The sequence below is a fragment of the Procambarus clarkii genome, chromosome 38 (genome assembly GCF_040958095.1).
Source record: "Procambarus clarkii isolate CNS0578487 chromosome 38, FALCON_Pclarkii_2.0, whole genome shotgun sequence".
NCBI classification, from domain to species: Eukaryota; Metazoa; Arthropoda; class Malacostraca; order Decapoda; family Cambaridae; genus Procambarus; species Procambarus clarkii.
In genome coordinates, this window is record NC_091187.1 from 4369815 (window position 1) to 4382896 (window position 13082).

At 44.5% G+C, this 13082-nt stretch overlaps 2 protein-coding genes across 2 annotated transcripts; both read left to right on the forward strand.

The window, feature by feature from the left end:
- The first annotated feature begins 6230 nt into the window (after positions 1 to 6230).
- LOC138372146 (tigger transposable element-derived protein 2-like) lies at positions 6231 to 6824 on the forward strand. Its single transcript, XM_069337458.1, has one exon. The coding sequence runs from the start codon at positions 6231 to 6233 to the stop codon at positions 6822 to 6824; it is 594 nt and encodes a 197-aa protein (XP_069193559.1).
- Positions 6825 to 6888: 64 nt separating this feature from the next.
- On the forward strand, positions 6889 to 8052 carry LOC138372147 (tigger transposable element-derived protein 1-like). The gene has a single exon (XM_069337459.1). The coding sequence runs from the start codon at positions 6889 to 6891 to the stop codon at positions 8050 to 8052; it is 1164 nt and encodes a 387-aa protein (XP_069193560.1).
- Positions 8053 to 13082: the final 5030 nt, after the last annotated feature.

Below are 13082 nucleotides of genomic sequence, written 5' to 3' on the forward strand. Positions count from 1 at the left end.
TATACCCTCTATACACATGTTATATATAAGTATCTACATTTGTGTTCACCCTAACGAACCACTAAGCTGGTATGGTGAGTGCAGTCAATAAAAGGTGGCCACACACAGTCAGAAGACAACGGCATACCCTCCCTCCCACAGCATTACTCCTCCTTCCATGGAGCACAGCGCTAAATATCACCACAATCCTGCTATTATCAAGAACCCTGCGTCAGTTTTATCACAGTCAGGGGGTCTTCTGTAATAATATTATTGCTACATAATAACATGAACAAGTATTATGGCATTTTTAGGCGATGCTGTGGTCACAAGCTGAACAGCAGTGCTGTGAGCTCATGCTGCGTGCGTCAGGCTTGGTAGCTCACTCAATACTGAGGCCCCTAACACCCGGGAATTTGGCCCACGATTAAAAAAAAAAAATGGCGTCTGTTTACAAGAGCCCTGATGGTGTGGTGAACCCCGTGTATCCGCGGGCCGTTTAAATCTGCGTAGTACTCCAAAGCATCATATGATGCAATGCGCAATTTAAGGGTTAAACTTCAATATAAGTATTCCTTAGCATAAAAATGATAATCAGTCACCCACCTTTCACTGCGTCTTGCATGCTAATGGCACTCAAGCACTCTTCTAACTCCCTACAAGTAGTCAATAAGAACTTCCCTCCCACATCTGAAGTTCTCTACCCTAACATCATGAGGTTCTTCCAGGTTCATCTACTAGGATCCTCTACAGCTTTTCCAGGCTGCTGCACCATAAAGTTTTCCTTGGACTCCAGTGGTACTCCATCACTGATTCCACAGAAGCATGTGAGACTTCACTTCACTGCTCCTCTTCACACAATTTGAGGTCCAATTCCTCATTATGGGGCTTGCTCTTCCACAGAGTACAACATCTACTCCTACAGTCTTGGAGTTCCATTCATTAACTTCTTCTCTGGCCTCAGAGTACTCCCATCAACTCCTTCCTCAGAACAAACCTGCAATCCATTGATACACCAATAAAAATGTTCCTCTACAAACATATAATTGTAACCCTTACACTGTTCAGGGGTCCTGGGGACATTTACACCCCTGTGCGCAAGAAAAAAAAAATCAAATTTTTTTTTTTGTCTTCTATACATGTTAATTTGTGTCCCCTGAGCACGGGGGGAAAAAAAAAATTGTAGGTGACATATTTTGGGCGCAATTGACCGAGGAAGTCTGGCAAAAAGTGGGCGTTGACAGAGCGGTCGTCAGACCCGGTCAGCGTCACCCGCGCTGACAGGTGGGAGTTGCCACAAAGATATTACTACCTAATTGTTTCAATGTCTCCGATTGATTTTTTCTTAGTTTTTTTGCAGTAATATTATTCAATAGTGTGTATTGTAATATATTTATATAATAAAAGTGGTGAATAATTGCTATACTCAAAAGTATTAGTGATTCAATTATTATGTTTATAAAACAATAAACAAATAGTTTTGCTGCTATTACACTCTATACACAGGTTATATATAAGTATCTGCATGTTTTGGTCACCATAACGAACCACAAAGTTGGTATTGAGAGTCGAAAAGCAACGAAGAGTTACCACCACACACCAGCCAGCCACTCGCTGCCACTCCCTCAACACACGCACTAAACTTTCTCCCCCAACAATACCATTTGTGGTGTTATTACACTATATACAGACGTTATATATAAGTATGTATATATTTTGTTCCCCACAACTGTACAGCTAAGCTGATATAGTTAGTTCAGGCTCTAGGAGTCGTCGCTATACACAGCTGGTGGCTCCCTCACTCATTCAAGGTCACATGCACTAAACTTTCTCCCCCAACAATACTGTTTGCAGTGTTATTACCCTATATACACATATTATATATAAGTACATATTATATATAAGTATATACATGTTTTATGCACCGTAACTGTATACCAAAGCTTGTAGTGTGCCCAAAGAGCATAGTGGCCACCCTCTACACAGCCAGACAAATCGTGCAGACGACGTCACCTCCGTCACCCATATGGCTGCTCCCAGCATAATCCTTTTGCTGTTATTACACTAACACACACATTATATATAAGTACTTATCTACATTTGTGTTCACCATAGAGAACCACTGAGCTGGTATGGTGAATGCAAACAATAACAGGTGGCCACGCAGTCAGTAAACGATGCTGTCTCCCTCCGTCTCTCATCATCACTCCTCCCACAGCACTGATTATTACAACAATCCTGCAATTATCACAACCCTGGTTATTTATATCACAGTCAGGGGTCATCTGTAATATTGTCATCGCTAAATAATAACAATTATATATTTATTTTGACATTTTTCGGCGATGCTGTGGTAGCAAGCTGAACAGCAATGCTGTTCGCTCATGCTGCGTGCACCAGCCTTGGTTGCTCCAACAGTACTGTACCTCTCACACCTGAGAATATTGCCCACGATTTTTAAAAAAAATAGCATCTGTTTACAAGAGCCCTGAGGAAGCTAATGTGAACCCCGTGTAGCCGCGGGCCATTTGAATCGGGCCTGGCACCCTATGGCATATATATACGCCGGGCCTGGCACCCTATGGCATATATATATGCCATGCGCACCGTGGGACATGTTACTCAGGGCGTATATATACGCCAAGCGCAGTTTAAGGGTTAATGAACTACACACAATAAATGTTTCACCCGACATCTCTCTGCTTCCCTTAACACCATAAGTATGGACTCTCCCGTTCGGGCGAATCCATCCTCCGCCTCGCCCGCTGAGCAGTTCCTCCGCCTGCCACCACAAGGCAGCTACTCTGCCAGGAGCTAAGCTCTGTCACCCATGAGTGCTTGGAGGGGACGAACGTTGCTCCGTCCTCCAGGACATTCCTCCGTCTTTACTCTAAGTTTTGAACTTTCTGCTTCAATAAATTTGCCTAACATATCAATAAATACTGGCTACGCCTGCTGGGCACACGACCAACTACAAGCAAACACTGTTAACTGATTAAAACTGTGCCTACAGAGCACCACTTGGTTTCCGAACCCCTTGGGGACGAGACCCGTCGGTTAACATGTAAGTTCGTATACGAGAAATGGAGGAAAAAATAAAAAAAATAATTTGAACAAAATCTAGGGGAAAAAATCGACAGGTTCATAGCGTAAATGCGTGACCGTATTTTGTTTGTACTCACCAATAATTGAAGTCCTGATCCGCTTATGTTGATGTAGCATAGTTATTTACATGGAAGAGGTGGTGGTGGATGTTGATGGTGTTGGATTGACTGAAGTTGTTGGATTGACTGGGTCAACATGCGATGAGTCAGGTGCTGGTGATGCAATGCGAGCTTTCTTGGAAGCCATTGCAAAAGACTCTGTAATTGACATTTGTTTCATTCCGTTGGCTCTTGTTTTTAAAAACTTCATATACAAATTGTACTGAGTCATCATGTCCTTAGTTTCAAATTCGCTGTAACTCGTGTCCATAAATGCCAGAATGTATTCAAAATTTTGCTGAACTTTTTCCATATCACATTTTTCCTTTAACGTTCTTCATCCTCTTCCTCTTCCTCTCCATCTTCTTCATTGCACTCGTCTGGCTTTTTGCTGTACATACTAATTCTATAATTTCATCATTAGTCATGTTTCGATTGTTTGGGGCTTCTTCATCAAAATCTATCCATCTATCTATGTCATCTTCGATTGTTTCAGTCACCAGTTCTGCTCTAATCTCAGGGGACTTAATCCCCTTGACATAGGCTAGGAGTTCCTCTCTTAATTTTTTCTTCTCGCTAACTTTCTTCACCGCAAATCCTTCAAAATCTGCCTCGTCATCTTCCTCAGGAAACAGACTTGACGCGGGCCAAAGTTTTTTCCAACCATTTCTTAGTGTTGTCTGCTTTACCTCATCCCACGCACTAGCAATAGTCCAGATAGCTGACTTTATTGTGAAGACTTTATAAAAGTCCTTAAGTGTTCCAAGCTGATTGTTAAGACGTCTGGCAAACATCCTCTTGTAGTGGTGTTTAAGGTTCTTAATTATTCCTTGATCCATGGGTTGGATCACTGAGGTTGTATTGGGTGGCAAGAACGTTCCAATAATATTGCCATTTATAAGCTCATCACCTCGTGGATGCGTTGAACTGTTATCTAGCAGCAGCACAACTTTGCTGTTTTGCGGGAGACCAACACTTTTCAGGTCTTCCTTCACCTCGGGTACAAAGTTCTTATTAAACCACTCGACAAATATTACTCGAGACATCCACGCACTTGGCTGGTCCTTATAAATCACAGGGAGGCACCTGGCTGACTTTAAAGCCCTGGGGTTTTTACTAATTCCAATCACAAGTAACTTTAATTTGTGCGTGCCAGCTGCATTTGCACAGCACAACAAAGAAATTCTCTGTTTGTTCTGTTTATAACCACCTGAAGGATCGTCCTCACCACTATGAGCCATCGTTTCTGTGGGAAGCATACGCCAGTACAAACCTGTCTCATCAGCATTATAAATTTGCTCTGGAGATAAATTTTGTTCCTGCACCATGTCCGCAAATTTACTCACATACTCATCAGCACCAACAATATCAGCAGATTGTCTTTCACCATGCACTTTAATAAACCTAATGCCATGACGGGTTTTAAAACTTCTGAGCCAACCATCACTGTATACACACTTTTGAGTAATTTTCATTGCTTGGTGAAATTCACGCGCCTTTTCCACGAGGAGCCAGCCTGCCACTGGCTTCTTCGTCACTTCACGTCTCTGTTTGTACCACTCCCACACTGCGTTATCAACACTCTCCACTTTTGCTTTACTTACTACCTTTCTATTTCGTATTGCTTTATCACTTTCACTTCTAGAGAAATAGTCAAAAATGATAGGTTTAGCCTTAAGAAGATCAAAAACAGTACTTTTACTAATGCCATACTCAGCGCACACGACACTTCTCGGGACACCGCTTTCCACCTTCTTAATTATTTCAACTTTCTTTTCAAATGTCATCACTGACCTCTTTCTTTTACGTAACCCGCTTGTAGATGCTTTCACTGACACAATGCGTGCATTTGGAGCCGACATGGTGCACGGATGTTCCTTGATTGTGCTGATATGTAAAACAAAAGCACAGAATGAACATTCCAGCCAATTCAAAATACTGTAATAGGAATAATAGGCCGAGAATCTGTGAAGTCACAGTGGGCACCCTGGACCATCTCCCACCCACCACCACAAGCCGGCGTGACGCTTGGTGGACCCCTTCCTACCCGAACTTTGTTCGGGTAGCATGACTCCCCAACCCCAATCGGGAAACTGGAAGTTTCGGATAACTAAAGTTCGGAAACCAAGTGGTGCTCTGCTACTACAAAAATGTCTCTTCCGAGGGCGCTCACTTGATGACGCCTGACCAGGGCGCACACACGGCTGCCCACGAAAATGTTTCTGGATGGCTTCACAATTCTTCCTGCTATCCAGGACTCGTGACCACACGTTTCAAGATTAATTCCACAGCTGAAACGTCTGCACACTTCCTTCCTCTTGAAGGTATATCAACTAGGTTTTTTTTTCTCTAACTGGAACCCAATGGAGCTCAACTTTCCCTCACAATTTCTGGTGCTCAAGTGAGGTCAACATCCTTATAAGCGAGCCTCACACCCCCAGCAAATTCTCCACATCTCATGACCAGCCATTTCTTTATATCCTTATTCACTGCCATACATGCAAACCGTTTGTCAAATTCAATCAAATGTATACTATATAAATATCCAGGTCTACATCTCTTTAACCTCTTAGGTCAAATCTGGTAAAATGACTCTCAAGGGAAGACTCGTTTCTCCTGCAGGCTGAGATCATAACAGTTATCAATCTTAAGTGTGTTTAGTGGCTCGCATACGGCTTCCTCAGTAATTCGCTCATTTCTTTGTTGTCTTCTGTGAAAATTTCACATGTCTTTTGCAGGGGCCCGATGCTAGATGTGGTTTTTTATCTTGATTTTACATAGGAGAAAAAATACAGTGGTACCTTGCATAACGATCGCCCCACAAGGCGAATATTTTGGGTAACGACTGGCCCGATCGGCGAGAAATCGTCCCATATGACGAACGCTCGTTTGTGTAACGTCAACACCACATGGTGGGGTCACGCCGCCACTGTCTACAGTGTTGTATTGGTGTCTCACACGACCAGTATCCGTCTGTATCGCTCCACACACAATTCTGATATTCGTGTTTTTTTTTTGTGGTTTTGTGACTACAATTCTGAACGCACGATGTCGTCCAAGAAGCAGCCTGCGAAAGCAGGAGTTTGCAAGGGGAAGAAAGAGGCAATCACTGTGGAAGTGAAGAAAGAGATCATAGCAAAGCACGAGCGTGGTATTCGTGTGGTTGATCTTGCCAGGGAGTATGGCAGGGCTCCCTCAACAATATCCACCATACTGAAGGGCAAGGATAAATATAAGACGCTTGACATGGCCAAAGGAGTTAGCAAGCTCACCAGCAAACGTCCAAAACTCCTGGAAGATGTGGAACGGCTACTGCTGGTGTGGATGAATGAACGACAATTGCATGGCGATTGTGTCTCTGAAGCTATCGTTTGCGCTAAGGCTAGGATGCTGTATGTGGACCTTGTCAGGAAGATACCAGGTGCGTCGTCTGAAGATGAGGAGGTATTTAGGGCAAGCCGTGGCTGGTTTGAGAACTTTAAGAAAAGGAGTGGTATACACAGTGTTGTGCGACATGGGGAGGCTGCCAGCTCTGATAAAGGTGCTGCTGAGGCTTTTGTGCCAGAGTTCCAGAAATTTGTTGATCAGGAGCAGTTTCTGCCACAACAAGTTTTCAATTGTGACGAGACCGGCCTTTTTTGAAAAAAAACTGACGAAGAGGACCTACATCACGCAAGAGGAACAATCATTGCCTGGCCACAAACCGATGAAGGATCGCCTTACTCTCGTGCTCTGCGCCAATGCAAGTGGCGATTGCAAGGTCAAGCCGCTGCTCGTCTATCACTCAGAAAATCCACGAGTGTTCAAGGCGTTTAAGGGTCACAAGACACGGCTGAATGTGATGTGGAGGTCGAACAAGAGGTCCTGGGTCACGCAGATCTTCTTTAGTGAGTGGGTAAATGACGTTTTCGGCCCCACAGTGAGAAATTATCTCGTCGACAAGCAGTTACCACTCAAGGCCTTGCTTGTGCTCGATAATGCACCTACGCATCCTTGCCAACTGCAAGATGATCTGTTCCCTGAAAATCAGTTTATCACCATCAAGTTTCTTCCTCCAAACACCACGCCACTCCTCCAACCCATGGATCAGCAGGTCATTGCTAACTTTAAGAAGCTCTATATGAAGGCCTTGTTGGAGAGATGGGTTCATGTGATTGACACCACAGAGCTGACCCTCAGACAATTCTGGAAGGAGCAGTTCAATATCATGGGGGCCTTGCGTTTGATAGATAAGGCCTGGGAAGGGGTGTCACAGAGAACCCTACACTCTGCATGGCGAAACTTGTGGCCTGAGGGTGTCCCTGAGCGAGACTTCGAAGGTTTCGGTCCTGCACCTGCATCTGCATCCGCACCTGTGGATGACCCGGAGGCTCTTTTAGTGGATGATATTGTCGCTCTGGGACACACACTGGGTCTGGAGGTGGATGCTGCTGATGTGCAGGAGTTGGTGGAGGAGCACAGTGATGAACTGACCACCGAGGAACTCCTGGAACTGCAGAAAGAGCTGGTGCAACAGGAGGTACAGGAGCTCTCATCGGGGGAGGAGGAGGTCTGCGAGGATGCTATCCCATCTAGTGAGATCAGGGACGTGCTGGGCATGTTCGAAAAGGTGACAGCATTTGCGGAAAAGCATCACCCTGATAAGGCGGTGACAACACGGTGCGTGAACCTGTTTAATGACAATGTGCTGTCTCGATTTAGGGACATCCTCAAACGAAGACAACAGCAAGTGACACGCGATATGGTCAGTGGACAGGGTGGGAAGAGACGTGCTAGTGATATTGAACCACAACCCGGTCCTAGTGGGGTTAAATTCCCAAAGAGAGCGAGCCCGCCTGACCCAGAGGTGGTGTCTCCCTCCTCCCCATAAGCCCTCTCCTCCCTCCCTCCCGATCGGCTCCCTCAAGCCAGCAACGACTCTTCATAAGGTAAAGTGAATATACACATGGAAACAGTCAAACAAACATTTATTTAACTTGTACAGTATAATATTACCAGTGTATAATGTCATATTGTTGTTTTAGGGGGTGGAACGGATTATTTGTATTTACATTGTTTTGGGTGGGGAAAATTGTTTTGCATGACGCCGGTTTCACATGACGACAGCGGCGTTGGAACGGATTAAATTCGTTATGCGAGGTACCACTGTATTTTATTTCTCTCTGTTTCACTGATGGCCTTTTGCTCTCTTTGCCTCTCCTGGGTTTTGTATGAATTTTGTAGCTTTAGTTCAATTGTTTCTATTTCTCTACCTAACCTTCTTCGCCGTTCATGAGAGAGGGTGCGACTCTCGAGTTGTTTCATGATTTGTTTTCTTCGCCTATATAGGGAACGACGTTCCTGTTCCAATCTGCATCTCTTTTTGTTTTTTTCTTAGGGATATGCGGGTTAAGCATATTTCTAGTGCTACTGAGCTTATTTTTTTCAGACACTGGTTCAGGTTTGCATTTTCTAGCTGTTCTTCCCAGCTTATTTCTGTGAAGTCTTGGTTCATTTGCCCCCAGTTTATCTGTTTATTATTGAAGTTGAATTTGCTGAAATCTCCTCCACTGGGAATCGAGACTGGTTTTGAAGGTCTATTCCCCATGCTTATTAGAACTTCAATTAAGTTGTGATCTGAGTAACAGGTATTTGTAATCATTATGTTCCTGATCAATTCAACATTATTAGTGAAAATGATGTCCAGCGTGTTCTCCTTCCCAGTTGGTTCTACTATTTGCTAATTTCAGGCAAACCTGTCGCACATTCGTAGCAGGTCATTTGCATGTGACTGTTCATTTAGGCTACTTCCCGGAATTCTGTCTGATAGAACTGTATTAGCTAGGGTCTTCCATTTCAGATGCCATAGGTTGAAGTCCCCAAGCAGGATGATGTTTGGGGCTGGATTTGTGAGATTTTCTAAGCAGTGTTCTATTTTCATTAGTTGGTCTTTAAACTGCTGATGATTTGCCTCTGGAGACTTATATACAAGGACAATAACTACATTTAGGATCCCTATTTTGATTATCAGCACTTCCACCATATTGTTTGTGGTAGCATCTATAATACCCACTGTCCAATGCTAACTAAACAAGTCACAACTAAAAGGTTAAACAATCCATGGCTTACTAAGGGTATACCTAAATCTGTTAATAAAAAATATGACCATGAGAAGTAGTACCAGTATAGGTTAGGGGTCATCTCCAAAGCAGTTTCAAGGAGATACTCATCAATGCTGTCTAAAATAATTAGGTGAGCCAAAATAAATATACCCAACCATATCTTTCCTATAAAATCTCTGTGGCTAGATCCTAGAAACCGAGTAAATTTGTTACACAGAATTTTCCAGATCGAAAATCATACTGTCTGTCTGTTATTATATAGTTTTTCTCTAGTGGTTCTACCCATTTAGTTTAATTATTTTTTCCAATATTTTGACTATTACACTTGTCAATGATACAGGTCTATATTTGATGAGATCTTCCCTGCTGCCATTGTTGTACAGTGCTGCTGCGGCCTCTAATATCAACTGGGAGTCTGAAATAGGTAGCATAGTGAATATCAACCTTGTAGTGCAAACATTTCTTCTGTGTTAGCCTTTTTCCCACACATCTGCTAGGACTCCTGTTCACGGGGATGCCTGAAAAATCTGTTGAAGTGGAATGCTGAGCTCAGGTGCACATTCTCTCAGGACCCATGGTGAAACTCCATCTGGGCCAAATGCTTTGTTCTTACTTAGCTCCTTTAGCATTTTTTTCACTTCATATCTAGACACCTCTATGAAATGTGAGAAATCGATAAAGAATTTGGATAAAGAAAGAGAGCTAGGAGTGGTTCTAGATAGAAAACTATCACCTGAGGACCACATAAAGAATATTGTGTGAGGAGCCTATGCTATACTTTCTAACTTAAAAATTGTTTTTAAATACATAGATGGCAAGATACTAAAGAAATTGTTCACAACTTTTGTTAGATCAAAGCTGGAATCCAATATGCAGTGGTTGTATGGTGCCTATATCTTAAGAAGCACAGCAACATACTGGAAAAGGTGCAAAGACATGCAACTAAATGGCTCCCAGAACTGAAGGACAAGAGCTACGAGGAGTGGTTAGAGACATTAACCCCTTAACTGCGTGGCCTCCAAATATGACCCCCCAATGCGCAAGAAATAAATTCTCAGGAAACAATTCTTTTTTTGTTCTAAAAGTGTCAAAAACCCCTCCCTGTATTTGGGTATAGCAATGGAATGTCAAAATTGTACTTACTTTGGCTGCTATGGGGTTCGTAAGGTGGCACGTGACGTCGTCATTCCCCGTGCACCCATGCCGTAAGCTCCCGGAACCGGTGGGGTACCCGGGGCGGGATGCGCGCGATGCCGCGAATATATTTTTGCTCATTTTTTGCGCACAGTTCCAAATACAATTTATTAGATTTTACGTGCTGATCCAATGTATGGTGAACACGTATACTATATTATGGCAGTAGAACATCCGTACTGTCTGTAGACACTGTGTTATGTGCATCACAAACAAGTACACTTATCCTGCAATTGTTTCCAATTTATCACGCTGATATATTTATATTTACATTATATATACACACTGTACAGTATCACACACTACATACACACACTCAGTACTCCGCAAGTGTGTGATATGTTGCGAAACAGCCAACGGGGCAGAGTGGCACCTTGCACTCTACGCACCAGGTGCTGATGCATCTTCACTTCTGTGATCTGTGTGTAGTGTTCCTGCATACTATGCATGCATGTTTACCCTTCTCCTGTGATACTGTGCCTGGCATATACTCCAGCATGTGTACCCCGAAGTTCTCAATCCCCCGCAGTCTGGAGCTGTGTGTGGCATTGTTGCTTGCACCCCGCGCGGTACTATGAAGCCCTCCCTGCCATACTTTACCAGCAGCTATGACACAACGCTAGCACTGAAGGTACGTATAGGTGGTTTCCTGCTGGACTTCACTAGGTACATATTGAAGCAGTTGAGCACTGCAAGATCCATGAGGTGGAAGAAGAACTTTTTCATCCACTTCACAGACCTGCGCACGCATTCCACACCACCAAGAATCATGTCACATTTATCGACGAGGCACATGTTCACGTTACAGTCTAAGACACAATCTGGCTTATACATGGGGTTGCGTGTCTGAAAATGGACCTTCCCACTGTCCAACATGGCACCGGTGTGAATCTTCGTCAGTATATTCACCTCGCGTCTGTCCTTCCACCGCACTGACAGCATATTGTCACACTTGCGCAGCTGGCACTCGCCCACGGATATACCTATACCGAACACTGGCATTTCCTTCCCGAGGACCTTCACAGTGCCACATATGCCAGTGTTGTGGGCAAGGAGGTATCTGGTCAACAGGGGGCTGGTGTAATAGTTGTTGGTGAACAGTAACATGCCCCCTGTTCAGCAACAGTTCCATCAGGGTTTTTACGACACTGCTGGAGAACCCGTAGTCATCTTGAGCTGGTATGTCGACGTCTGAACCAAAATAGAAGATCATGTCCAGGACGATACCAGTCTCACAGTCGCATAGCACGAAAAACTTCAGTCCAAAACGGTGCCGCTTGGAAGGGATATTCTGCTTGAATGCCAGTCTGTCCTTGAACAGTACAAGCAACTCGTCCATAACGACATTCTGTCCAGGTACAAAATAATCCCTGAAGTTCCCTCTCAGGTCGCTGAATACCTTGCGTACCTTCCACAGTCTGTCGGGTCTGTCCTCATTTGCATTGTTCTCGAAATGCAGGCACCTGAGAATCAAGTGGAACCTATCCCGCGACATATACCGGTTGAAGACGGGTGATGGAACAAGGCTGTCTTTGTTCCAATAGTCCTGGACGACAGCTTTCTCGGAGTGTTTCATCATCATGCATAGTGCCAGAAACACATACATCTTGTCGATTGTCGTATCCTTCCATCGCGTGAGGCGTAAGGCAGGTAATATGCCACCGTCTATGAGGGTGTGGGCGTACATGTTTGTCTCGGTCACAAGATGCCTCATGAAGACATTGTCAAAATATGCCTGGAAATATTCCATGTCCACCATATCATCACCGGTATACGGGAATAAAACTTTAACACCATCATCGGTATCATCAAACGTTGGTATTTGAGGGACAAATGTGGCGCAATCCTCCCACACAAGTACACCAGGGAGTTTGGTGTTGATGCCAACACCACCACGAGCACCAAAACCACTGGCTACGTCGTCTGCTGCTGGAGCTGCTTGTGGGTATGCTTGGATCTGAGGTAGATTTTCGTACCATAGGCCTACCACGAACACCTGATGTTGAGGGCCCACTGTCGTCATGCTGCGAGACACGCTGTCACCTGCCTTGACGTGTTGCTGAGGCAGCAAAGCCTCGCCTGGTACCACCCCTGCTGCTAGTACTCGGGTTGTCCACACTTCTTGTATTGGAGCCAATGTTACTGAAGCCCGAGAAAGATTCGTCACATGTACTGTCACTGAATAAACTAGCGTCTGGGGACTTACATGATGGTGGTGAGGATAACGGTGTTGACTCAGGGTGGCGAGACAGGCAGGGCGAGGAGCGTGTACCGTACACGCTTGCCACATCATCCACTTGCGTCTCTCCCTCACTTGTATCAGACCTCTGTGTCAGATCTTTCTCTGGATCATAGTCCAGGTCATCATCCACAGCACCGTCGTCGTACAAAATATCGCGAATCTCTTCCTCAGAGTCATTTTCCATGACCGCAGGTCACCGTGGAGCGGGAGCTGGGTGACATCAGACATGGTTGCTGCTTGGGAACTGGGGCTCCCCACGGCCGCGGGGCATGCTAAAAAAAAATTTCAAGATGGCGGACAATCACTGGGGTCCCCAGCCATCCATTCCATACCCACATCACGGTGCGCCACTTTTAAATTGAA